At 37.3% G+C, this 12645-nt stretch overlaps 1 protein-coding gene across 1 annotated transcript in view; it reads left to right on the top strand.

Moving 5' to 3' along the window:
- cntln (centlein, centrosomal protein) overlaps positions 1 to 12645 on the top strand; it is a 454938-nt gene that overhangs the window by 126693 nt on the left and 315600 nt on the right. Inside the window, exon 10 of the mRNA XM_060846250.1 lies at positions 7239 to 7409. Within this exon, the coding sequence (XP_060702233.1) occupies positions 7239 to 7409 (171 nt within the window). The remainder of the gene's footprint in view (positions 1 to 7238; positions 7410 to 12645) is intronic.

Consider the following 12645-nt stretch of genomic DNA (forward strand, 5'->3'; position numbering starts at 1 on the left):
TCTTGTTTTAAAGACAAATAATTTATGCTAAATTTATACAGAGCATTGGTTAAGCTATAGTTGGGCTTTTGTGTGCTTTTCAGGGCAGTGAAATACAGTAAGGATTTTGGAATTATGGAAACTGTGCAGCAAAATTTATTAGACTTACCAGGAATAAGAGGCTCTGGTCATGAATTAAGATATACTTGAAAGGGACAGAAAATTGTGTTGCTGTGGGCAAAGAGTAGGGAAGTGGTTTGAATTAAATAACTCAAACAACTAACAAAGGCCGAAGGGCTCATTGACCACCTCCTGTCCTGTAAGACTCTATGAAGAAAAGCTTCTAAATTGAGCTTCAACGAGAACAGAGGCCTTTAAATTATAGGAAGTTTTGAAAAAATGTATAGTGAACAATTGTTTGCATTATTCTAGTTGGTGAAATGATCATAATGACCATAGATTGAAGGCCAATACGCAAGGAACGAGAAACTAAGTTAAAACAAATATCACAGGGAAATCATTAGAACAAAAAAATGCTTTGCTAAAAGTAACTTATTAAAATAGAGACTATAAAATCATTTGAGAATGAATTGTAAGTGTTTGAGTAGGGAAAGATCAAGAGCTCCAAGTATGGGCAGAGAGAATATCATTTCAGTAACTGTCTCCAGTGAAAAAGTTTATAGCCTTGTTGGTTCAGTGAGCCTCTCTGACATGTGTTGAATAAAATGTCATAAGTTGCTTTTAACAAACAATGTTTATTAATTCTCCTATTTACACCTTTATTTAAACATTCTAAATAATTTCTTTCTTATCTGTTTCTTCTTTCATCTTACTCTAATAGGCTGAGTTTTTTTGGACAAAGTGTTTTCTGGGTGACATGGTGAGTGTTCCACCTTGGTCTATGTTGACTTTTCTCATGCCATCATTCTCTCTTTAGCTAATTAATTATGCAGCTGGCCTCTCTGGTGGCGATCTCATAGAATTGTGCAGCAGGAAAGGCAGGATGCTCATCCAAATCAGGACTTTGCAACGTTCATGCAGCGTGTCATATTAAAATCCCAGTTCCACAGCCCTTCAACCATTGCAAGCTAGGAACTGCCATTCATACTGTGGTCCTACACCGTTATTTCAAAGTCAATAGCACAGAAAGGCATGTTAGTTCCTTCGTTTTCCCACAGGTATTTGGGATTGTTGGTGGATGGGGCTGTGGAAAGGAGGGCAGTGCTTTTCCCTGCTTCAGCAGCCAGAATGAATGACCCAGCCAGGCCTGGGTCATGGTAATTTCGAAGGAGAGTCACATACAGCAGTGGAGAAGGAACATTAATGATTTTTTTGCACTCTGCAGTGGAAATTGCCACTATCTTTTCTATACTGTCTCACACTCTCAGGCCTGCTTCTCACCTTAATTCTGTCATTACACACTCAACTCATCAAGGATGATGGACTACAGTAATTAATGCACCATGGCCACACAATGCCTCTCACTTTCCCAAAATGACTAACCCTTCCTAATCTCCGTTCTTCTTACTCAATCTTTTGTCCTGCTTATCCACCACCACTAATTATTGTTCTATCTACATCACCCTAATTTATCCCCTTACTCATTGCTGGAAAAATTGGCACATGCCTAGATCTGAATCAAACATTACCCTTGACTGATTGGAGTGACAGTCTTATTGATTGTAGTTGTCCTTGAGCCCAGTGAATACTAGTCCAGTTGCCAATTGGTTGATGCATATGCAAAGTGTTTTCCTTGTATGCTACTGGTACATGATGTAGGTGTGATATTATCATCACAATTTCTCTACCCTGTTGACTATTCAGTGAACTGTGAAAGCTGCCTATCTCTTCCACTGTACTTAACAATCAATGCTTGTCACAGAGACTGGCAGCCTCCAAGTATGCAAAAGTATAAACTATGAACCATAAGATGCATTCTGTGCTCATTGTCTGGGATGTGTGTGTATCGCTGTAGGTAAAACAACTTGGCAAAAGCATGCAAGTCGCAATTGCCTGTGCTTGCCAAAGTGAATTCTGAAAGGGCCAAAGGGCTAAAGTGGCCATAATAATGTGGTAATGCTAATGATGTTGCATTGCCCAATTTTCTGGTGGAAGAGGATGGTGTCCATGGAACATGCAGGGAAATTGTGATGACACAGTTGGATGAAAACTTGGAGAAGCAAGTGGTGAGCTGCTGCTCCAGGTAACTGCTCTGACTTTCATATTGAGTGTTGGTTCCATCCAGTTTTTCTGGGAAGGAGTGGAGAATGGCCGGTGGCATAGAAACGAGGTGAGATTAGCTTGTAATGGGTTTATGAGTGCACAGAAACATTTGTATATTTGCTGTTCATTAGTGAGGTTCAGAACTTGCTCCCTTAAACTGAAGGCAAAGATCAATGATCTTTTTCTCAATGTTAAGAATCTGAATTTTCCATTTTTGTGCTGTATTTTTCCAACTTTCTTGCCATTCCCCAAACTGCTTGGAGGAGAGTAAAATTTTGGCCTTGGCTTCTTTTGGCAGGAGAGCTGGCTTTTAATGGCTTTCTTAAAAAAAGGTATGTACATAGAATACTTGTTTTAGTACACTAAAGTAAATTTTACAGAATTTTGTGTTGAAATGTTACTGTGTGAACTTGCACGTTGCTGGTCATTGCTGGTTCTCTTTTGCCTGTAACATGTGTGCAATGACTTATAGAAAGCTGAACCATTATCATTGGAAATCATGGGCAGGATTTTTCAAGTGGCTGCCATCTGAAGAATCAGCATGAAATGCAACCCTGTGCATACTGGGCAGCTTGACAGCCATTTAACATTCTGAGGACTGTTAATTGGCTGGAGACCGGATTTCCTCCCCTCACTTGGGTGGAGGACTGCATCAGATAGATATTGACCATTCTGATGGCTGGCAACTCTGTAGTCCCAGATGTGTCAATGGCACTAGTGAGTAACACTGGCAATATAGGTGCTCCCCAGATTCACAGTTTTGGCCGACTAACTGCAAGGTGTTCACAGAGAAGTAAGGGAGGCTTTGTGGCTCAGCCATGAGCCAGAGTGTGGTTTGTAGGAAGTAGAGGACAGGAGCTTCACAAAAGCCTGGATGGGGGTATGGAGCATCTTTGGGCAAGTAGTCCTCAGGTTCGATTTGCACCCAATGGAAAAGGTGTGCTTAAGGGCCATGCACCCTCCCCACTTCTTGCTTGAAATCCAAAAAGAGTGGTCTGTCAGGCTACCCCACAGCCCCTGAGCTAATTCTGCCAGCCTTGAAATTGAGACCGATGCAGGAATCAGCCTTCAAGCCATCTGTATTTAACTACTTAAGGGCCTCAATTGTTGCGAGAGTTGATGTGCTGTCCTAGGCTTTGCCCACCTCATGTGCAACAGATTGAAAAAGAAGGTAATTTTAATAATCTGCTAATGGTTGCAAGAATTATCTTTGTCACTGCCATTGACACGTACTTTAAATGTCTGTGATTTTAAATGAAGCACAATTACTAATATGATTCATCTGAATAAGATATAGCTACATTACTAGCTGAACAGAATTTAAGATAATTGTATTTTTATTATTTGTTCAAAGTGGTTTTTAAAAGCACATTGTGTTTTGTTTGTAAATCAGAGTCATTGTCATTGGATTGGCACAAGGTTTTATTTTAGATTTTTTCTCATGCTATTAACTGCAGTACATTGCTAGGAAATATCTTTGCTGGGGAGTGACTGATTCTATGTTCCACTACACTGCTCATCAGCAGAACCCAAGACAATATGTTGCAGTCCAGCATTTCAAATAGATGAATAAAATCTGAATTAACTAAATCTGCTTTTTATGGCTCAAGTGGTTTCATTAGACTCGAGCACTCTGCTACAGTCTTTAATGAATGCATGCCATATGCTTTAAATGTTCTGGTCAATAGCTGATAAAAAAAATGCAGTATAATAAAGCCAGGAGAAAAGAAGATGTCCTTGTGATAGGCCTCTGTCAAAGGAGTTACTTTAAATTCAGTAACTACTATCTAGACAATATGGCTTGCAATTTATGACCCAAAGGTAGTCATACATTATTGGAATATAGCCTACTGAGCTTCACATTACACAGATGTGAAGCCCTGATTATAGTTGCTTCATAATTAACAGTGATCAGATTTGTTTTGTGGCATAAACGGTGCATGTGTAGAACATTAACCATGGCGCACACTCATTCAAATTCAGCTCAAGGGCTCCGTGGCAGACGGGTCACGAGCTTCAGGGAGTAGAAGCACCAGCTCCTCCATATGTTCTTGCTGCATCTTACTACAACTACGAGTGCAAGATAAGTTCCCAAAAGAACCAAATCGTGTTCTGTAATTACAGCACCACTTTCTGCAGGATAGAAATGAGGAAAAGCTAAAACACTCCCTCATCAGATAATTTGTAAATTACTTTACATGGCGGATGCCTAACTCTGTTGGTTTCAACTGCTGAAATTATAAATAATTGTAACAGATGTGGCAATATGGCTGGCCTCCAATAAATGAGACCCTTGATAATATAGCCGACCCTTTGACAGGCCAATTTAATAAAATGTGAACAAAATCTTCTTACTAATAATTTATCATCCTGTTTCCCTATTGGACAAACTTAATTACCCTAGCAGTTAACAAGGTCACACCCAGATGCCAACCTCTGCTACAGTTTTGATAATACAATCAGCAATTGAGGGGTGATGAAAGCTTTGTTGTTTTTTCATTACCTGGCGTCAGATAAGCACAGGTGGCTCAGCCTTACTCGTCAGTTCTTAATCATTATAGACTATTACGGAATGCATAGTTAGCACATTGAAGAGTGCACATTAGCGTTTTTTTATATGACTGAGGTGCTAACTTATCAGGGAGCATATCCCATGTGACAACAAAACTTGTGCAATATTGTATTCTGCATTGGAAATGATATACAGTTTTGAGACAGTGTAGGACTTTAGTTTTGCTTGATTTCCTTTGATTTAACATTCCAAAAGTTAATGCATCCGTGATGCATTTAAGTAAAAAGAAGGGTCATTGCTTGAAGTAGTGTGAGTGAACTTTGAGGAACATATGTCAGCACAACTTGCTAAACACAAGTATTGTATATTGGAGATTGGAATTTTGCAACAGTAGAACAGCTAATTCTTTCTTCACCCAGGATCCTTTTATTTGGTTTACCTTGAGATACTAGTTATATCTAGTGCATGTTTGCTATAGTCTTTGAAACAAATAAACGGATTGCTGGCTGCAGTTAAATATCTGAATTGTCCTAAGGGGTTTGGTTCCCCTTCTTTGACCATACTGGCTGCCTTGCCTGCACCATAAGTAAACTGTGACTTGTGCAGTGAGTGGAAGGAGACTGAAACTTTAATTGTTTGCAACTTTAAAACAAGTCCATCTGGAGTAGCAAAATAGATCCTTTCTTTTTATAGAGCAAACACCAATATACTGTACTTAAAAATATTTGACTTGGTTCTTAAACCTGTGTTAATTTCATCAGGAACTAGTTGTGGGTGTTGCAATTGCATTTACAGTCAATGCCTGCAACATATAAATACCCCGCTGAAAATTAACATAACATAGTCAAATAAATTCAGACCTGTATGTACAAACTGATAAATTTGTGGAGTTGAAAATAACATTTTGAAAATTTAAGTTGATAAGCTGGATTGTCCTTCTCAGCTTCACTGGGCATTTATCAGGATTTATATCAGAACAGATTTAGTTGGCTCATTGTGAAATAGGAGGCTTTTAAGTAGAGAAAAGGAAACAAGTAAGGGAAAATTGAAAAAGTTGGTTTGATTACTTTTCAGCAAAAGATTTATTTACAAATAGAATTATGGCATTTGTTGGTTTAGGATATGTTGAATACAACTATAATATCATTGCCTCCGTGGCAACATTGATAATATTGATTGAAAGTGAAGATGATCTTGATGAGGCTGAAGATATCATTAAGAAATCTGGGTTTATACAATAGGTATTAAAATACAATTAAATACAAATAATTTTTTTAAAAAACTCAACTTGAAGATAAATAGCCAAGGAAAAGAAAGCTAGTATTGAACATTCTTTGACCACAAATTTAAACTAGTCATTCTACAGTCACTGAATCTACTAGTCTTCACTGTGGTAACCTCGGAACTTCAAAGGTTGGTTTAGTTATTCACTCTTTTATTTTGCGACTGGAAATCATGCACCTCCACAATGTGTGAAGATATTACATAAGAAATTCCAGATGCTATTCCTTGATGATTAGCAGTTCAAGTTATCAAATGGTGAACAAGCAAAAACTTAAATGGCTGGAAAAACTCAGTAGGACTGGCAGCATCTAAGGAAAGATAACAGAGTTATTGTTTCAGGTTCACTGACCTTTCTTCGGAACTGGACATGAAACATGATCTCTGTTTTCTCTCCACAGCTGCTGTCATACCTGCTGAGTTTTTCCAGCAGTTTCTGTTTTTGTTTCTGATTTGCAGCATCTGCAGTTCTTTTGGTATTTTGTTTAAACAGTGAAGGGGTTTGGTCCACATAAAAAGTAATGAATGGATATTTTTGGGTTAGGGTATTCGCATTTATGCAATAAATATCTAAACTAATCATGATCCAATTGAACAGCAGAACAGAATTGAGGGACTGAATAGCCTCCATTTGCTAATATTCCTCATGATCAACTTGAGGTTTCCCGTGTGCTTTTAGAACTAAATTGGGTACGTTTAGACATAAATGTGAAAAAAAAGACCTCATAAATACGCTGCCTGCAGTGTTTTATGTTTAATAATGGTTTAAGGGTTTTGGTTTTTCCTGTACTAACTTGGCTCACCAAATAAACACATGAATCAAGCTATGTACTGCAGCTACAGTTTTGGATATATCTGTTTTTTTTTTCTTCTGTATTCCTCAAACATGAAAACATTTTTGTGAATGTATCAATTGGGCAGCAGTTTGCGAAGACTATAAATCTTCATTAAGAGTACAATATATTTTAAACCAATTCTTAAAAATATCTTGGGCGTTATTATTTAAAAAAAAACTGCAACCAAGTTGATTTTCAAAGGAAACCTTTGAAACTAATGGTGAAATAGCTTTTGAATTTTTTTTTGCTTCACCCTTTGCAGTTTGAATTGATTTGTATAATCTAATTTTGGCAGTAAATTGTGTAATATCTCATGTCCTGTTTCTGTCTCTCTGTCTCCTGGTATGCATCCAAAGTGATTTGCATGGCCTGGTCAGTGAAATCCTTTTATTTTGTTCAACCATCAGATGCACCATAATTCCTCCAGTGATTTAGAGTACCTAGTTACGACTCAGAGGTCCGAAATAAAGTTATTGAAGGAGAACCTGAAAGAAACAAGTGGAAAATTAATGGAATGTGTTGCTGATGACAAACTGCTGGAGCTGACGTTTGGTACTAGAGAACGGAAAAGGCAGAAGGTATCCTTTATGTCACTGCGTTTGGCAGTGGTCTACTGAAACAGTATTCTAAAGTATAGTTTGTAGATCTTGGATTAAGGAAATTACTGTTTGTGACTAGCAGTGCGTGTATGTTACAAATGCAGACTTTTTTTACTGCAGTAATGTCCTTTGTGTCTGTTTCCATTGCTTGTCACAAAAAACAATAAGCCCCTGTGCATCATTACGTAAAACAAGATTGCAAAGGTTCTTTTTTTTCCACATAAATCAAGACATCATTTTACTTGTTTGGTGAGGTCTGTATATTGCAACAATATGCATGAATTTTATGTTAAGAAAAGCTACTATTTTATCTACCGTTGAAGGACCGAGACTAATTGTAATTTGACTTTATCTATTATATTATCCATCGGGGGACAGTCATGCTTTCTGGGAATAATTAACTTATTTTACTCAACGGATTTGCCCTCGGTGTTTCAATGGTTACTTAGTGCAATGAAAAAGATTTCTTCCTGCTGTTTCTGTAATAAACATTTTATGTAATATTGTACATAATAGTATTGGAAAACATTGGCAATTGTTAATAGCTGGGAAAGAATAAGACATAGCTGAATAAGTGTCCTGTAATTTTGCATGACGTCTCAATTTATTCATTCAGTATTATGACTACTTGTAGTACAGCCTTATTAAAGTAAGAATAATTATATAAACACTGGGAGAAATCCAGCTAAACTCGTGAGCTGGGGAATCCTAATTAAGAGTTCACTTCAACACTTGCATTTATATAGTGCCTTACAAGGTTGCTGGATGTCTCAGAGTGCTTTGCATCTTGTGATGTATTTTCGAAGTGTTATAAAAATCTAGAAAACACAGGATCCAATTTCTGCACATGTAAGCTGTCACAAGCAAGAAAGGGATAAATCTTGGCCATGACAGTACCTTGCTCTTTTATGTGCACATAAGACAATGAGTGTGGTCTCTATTTAACATCTGTTATGAAAAATCCTGCATCTCCGACAGGGAGTGTTAGTTTCTAGAAGTGAATTTGAATCCACAACCTTTTGACTCCAAAGCATGATTGACACCAGTGTAGTTTTCTTTGTAGAAATTGTATTGCCAGATACCCATGTAAACAAAAACATTTGGTCAGCAAGTACAAATATTAAACAGTTTGCTTAGATATAAATGCAAAAGAGAAAAGCTTGGGGTTCTTCTATAATTCAATGCTAAATTTTGTAATTACCCAAACCCTACTAGTAAATCAAGCTGAATTGTACATGCCAAGCTCTTCCAGCACCACTAATTCAGAATCTGGTTTTCAGCATCTGCAGTCATTGTTTTTACCAAGCTAGAAAAATAGCCAGGATTTGGAGGCGCCAGCGTGGGACTGGGGTGTACAAAGTTAAACATCACACAACAACAGGTTATGGTCCATTGGGTTTATTTGGAGGCATTAGCTTTCAGAGCACTGCTCCTTCTGTAGGGAAACCACCTGATGAAGAAGCAGCACTCCGAAAGCTAGTGCTTCCAAATAAACCTGTTGGACTATAACCTGATGTTGTCTGATTTTTAATTTGAAAAAAGGTAAAAGCTGAATAACTGTTTTAAAGAAAATTGATGCAGCTCCAGAAGCTGAGAATTCAATAACAATAACTCCAAGACATATGAAAACAAATGGTTACACGGCAGAAGGAAGGAACAATACAATGTATCTCGTTTAAATGGTTGCCAACCATGGCTGAGACCAATTGGTAATAGTTGATCTTGATTGTCATTGGTTGACTTCTCCCTAGTTGGGGACTTCCCGTGTTCATAGTGCTCTGGTTGGCTAGTATTGGCTGGAAATGGAAGTCGCTGATTATTGTTAGCTTGGCTGTTATTGCTGGTTGGAACTGACTGACACCATGTACTAAATGAAGTTCTTAGGATTTTACTTTAATTGCTTACCATATATGATTTTAAGCTTTGTAATTTTGATGAAGTCAATACGAGAAAAATGCCAGATGTGCCCTCAATGTCTTAAGCCTGCACATTACTATGAGCTTGTGTATAGTTTGGAAAAACTCAAAGGAACTGAAAGAAACACATTGCTGAGTTTCACACTTTTACTTGGAATAAAATGGTGTCATGTGTGCAGTTCTGGGAACCACACTATAAGACAACAATGAACACACAGGAAAGAGTACAGAAGATGTTTACAAGAGTGGTTACAGGGATAAGAAACTTCAATTATGTGGAAGATTGGTGACTTTGGGACCAGTCTCTGCGATGAGATGAATGGAATTTTCAAAATCAGGAGTGGTCTAGATAGAGTAGATAAGGAGAACCTGTTCCCACTTGTAAAATGATCAAGAACTAGAGGACACGCATTTAAAATAATTTGTGAATGTTGCAGATGTGATGTGAGAAAAAGAATGTGGTGGGTCATGATCAGCTGAGGCATTCAGGAGGGTATTGGTTTGTTATTTGAATAGATACATGGTATGGGGAGAAAAAGGAGAATAGTGCTAACTTACAATGCTCATTTGAAGAGCCAGTTCTGATCTGATCTGATGGCCAAATGGTGTTTCTGGCATGATGGCTCTGATAAATGAACCAAACGTATTAAAGAAAACCTCAAATGTGAATGCACAAACTTAATGATTCATGAATGCCCTTGGAAATCAAATAAATAAACAACTTTGTTCACAAAATCTGCTTTCAACCCAATTCATCTCTAGAAAATATTAATTATTGTTGAGATCTTGTGTCTATATTGGATAAATGGTGTTTTCTTTGTCTTTTATCACCCTGGATACTGATAGTAGACAAGCATGGTGGCGGGTACAATGAAGAAAAAAATTAACCAAAGTTTCACTGAATTTGTTCAGCAAAGCAAAAAAACCTTCCAATCAAATTTCAGGAAAATCTCAATTGAGCCTGAGTAAATCAACACGAAATCAACATAAATTAACTACTCTGAATAGTCTTTCACTTTATATTTTTCCACAAATTCCTACCAAGGAAATGCAAATACATAAACATAAATTCCTTAACATGTAACTGGATACCTGTAGAGCCATATAGATGGTTCATCATAATAAAGAAATTGAAAGAGTAAAATTCCAAAAGAGCGGCACAGTGGCTCAGTGATAAGCATTGCTGCCTTACGGCACCAGGACTCAGATTTGATTCCAGACGGGTCTTTGTGCAGTTTGCACATTCTCCCTGTGTCTGTGTGGTTTTCCTCTGGGTGCTCCAGTTTCCTTCCACAGTCCAAAGGTGTACAGGTTAAGTGGATTGGCCATGCTAAGTTGTCCACAGTATCTGGGAAGATACAGGCTAGGTGGGTTAGCCATGCGAAATACAGAGTTACAGGGATAGAGTAGGAGAATAGGTCTGTAAAGTTTGGTGTAGACTCAGTGGGCTGAATGGCCTGCTTCCACACTGTAAGGATTCTATTCCCACACCAGCAAATTGTAATCACACAGCCTTCTGCCCAAAAAGTCTAGGCAAATGTTTGTAATTAACATGCAGCTGTATATCTGTTGAACCTTATGCATGGTGAATTGTGATTTGAAATCTTTCTCTCATTGCCTCCAGGAGCAGATTAACTAATGATGAAACTAATTGTGTTCACCATCTTTTATGTGCAAGTGATACAGTATTAGTGCATGGGACAGTTACGTGACTAAAAGCAGAAATCAAACGTTTGTCATCTAAGATGTACTGCTGTGCAAAAATGGCATCTCACTATCAACCTTACCATTAAATTGCATTGAATGGTGCAAGGTTTCTATATATTTTCTTTCCTTCAATCTTTCATTGGCTGTTGGTGTCACTGGCAGGATTTGTTTCCACTTGTTAATTGCCCTAATGACTGGGCCATTTCAGAGGGCAGTTAGGAGTCTCATGTAGTCCAGACCAGTTAAGGATGGCAAATTTGTTTCATTGAAGAATATAAGTCAACCAGATAGGTTTTTATAGCACTCAATGATAAGTTTCATGGTTATTATTATTGAAACTAGCTTTATGTTTCAGATCTCTTAATTGAATTCAAATTCCATCAGCTGTCGAATTTGAACACGTATCCCCAGAGTATGAGTGAGGGCTTCTGGCTTACTAATGCAATGACATATCACCCCACTCATCACACGCAGTAGATGTGAACTAAAATGGCCACAGAAAGTTAAGTTTTGTTTGTTCTTCATTGCCCTTTTAATGATATGATGGGCATTAAGAATTACTGGTCATCCTCTCTGGTATTGTAAGTTAACTATTGCAAGCAAGAAGTCTTATTCCTTCAGGTTTTAATTATTGGAGTTTTTAATAATGCAAATGTTAACGTTTAAATTTATATATTTGCATATATATGCATTTTTATATTTACTTCATTTATTTTCTCTTCTTCATTCTTTTCTTCATTTTATTTTGTTGAATACTGAATATCGAATGCATCCTAATAAAATCCGAAATAACTGTGGATACTGTAAATCAGAAACAAAAATAGAAATTGCTGGAATACCTCAGAAGGATCATTGGACCCAGAATGTTAACTTTGATTTCCCTCCACAAATGCAACCAGACCTGCTGAGCCTTTCTGGCAATTTCTGTTTTTGTTATTGAATTCACCTCTCTAATTTAAACTTGTATTGTTTATTTTACCTTGCTTCATTCTGACTGGTTACTTTCGCACTCTGGTGCTTGCTCTATTTACTTATTAGCCAAATACTTTGTTTCATACATTGCAATGCTGTTAGCTCAATTTTTTGAAAAGTTAACTTAAAATAAATTAAAAATCTGATTGTGGCTGGGTAAGTCTAATGAAAGCTACAATGTAGATGCCTCACCCCAGATTAATTGTACTTGTCTGGGTGTTTCTTTTAAAACTTGATGTATCATGCATTTAAGACAAAATAGAGAAAGCATTTGGCTTGGTGCAATGATACATTTGTTAGAAAAATAATTCATTGTATTATGGATGACCTGTAAATTTTACAAAATTAGGAAACAAACCAGAATTGTTTCCAACTGCGTTTGTTTCCGTGCTTTCTTTTATTTGAGATACAGCAGACCTCATAAAACTACTTGATTCATTGTCCCGGGATTTGCAATAGGTGGGAATGGGCTGCTGTGATTATGAATGGTCAAATAGAGTAGTCTTAGAAGTATAATGTGTGCGTTTTTTTGGGGTGAGGATTAGTGCGTTAACAGAGTAAAATTTAAAGGACAATGCTCGGTGGTGTATGGTGATTACCTAACTGATTATTGGAGCATC

The sequence above is a fragment of the Hemiscyllium ocellatum genome, chromosome 2, assembly GCF_020745735.1.
Source record: "Hemiscyllium ocellatum isolate sHemOce1 chromosome 2, sHemOce1.pat.X.cur, whole genome shotgun sequence".
NCBI classification, from domain to species: domain Eukaryota; kingdom Metazoa; phylum Chordata; class Chondrichthyes; order Orectolobiformes; family Hemiscylliidae; genus Hemiscyllium; species Hemiscyllium ocellatum.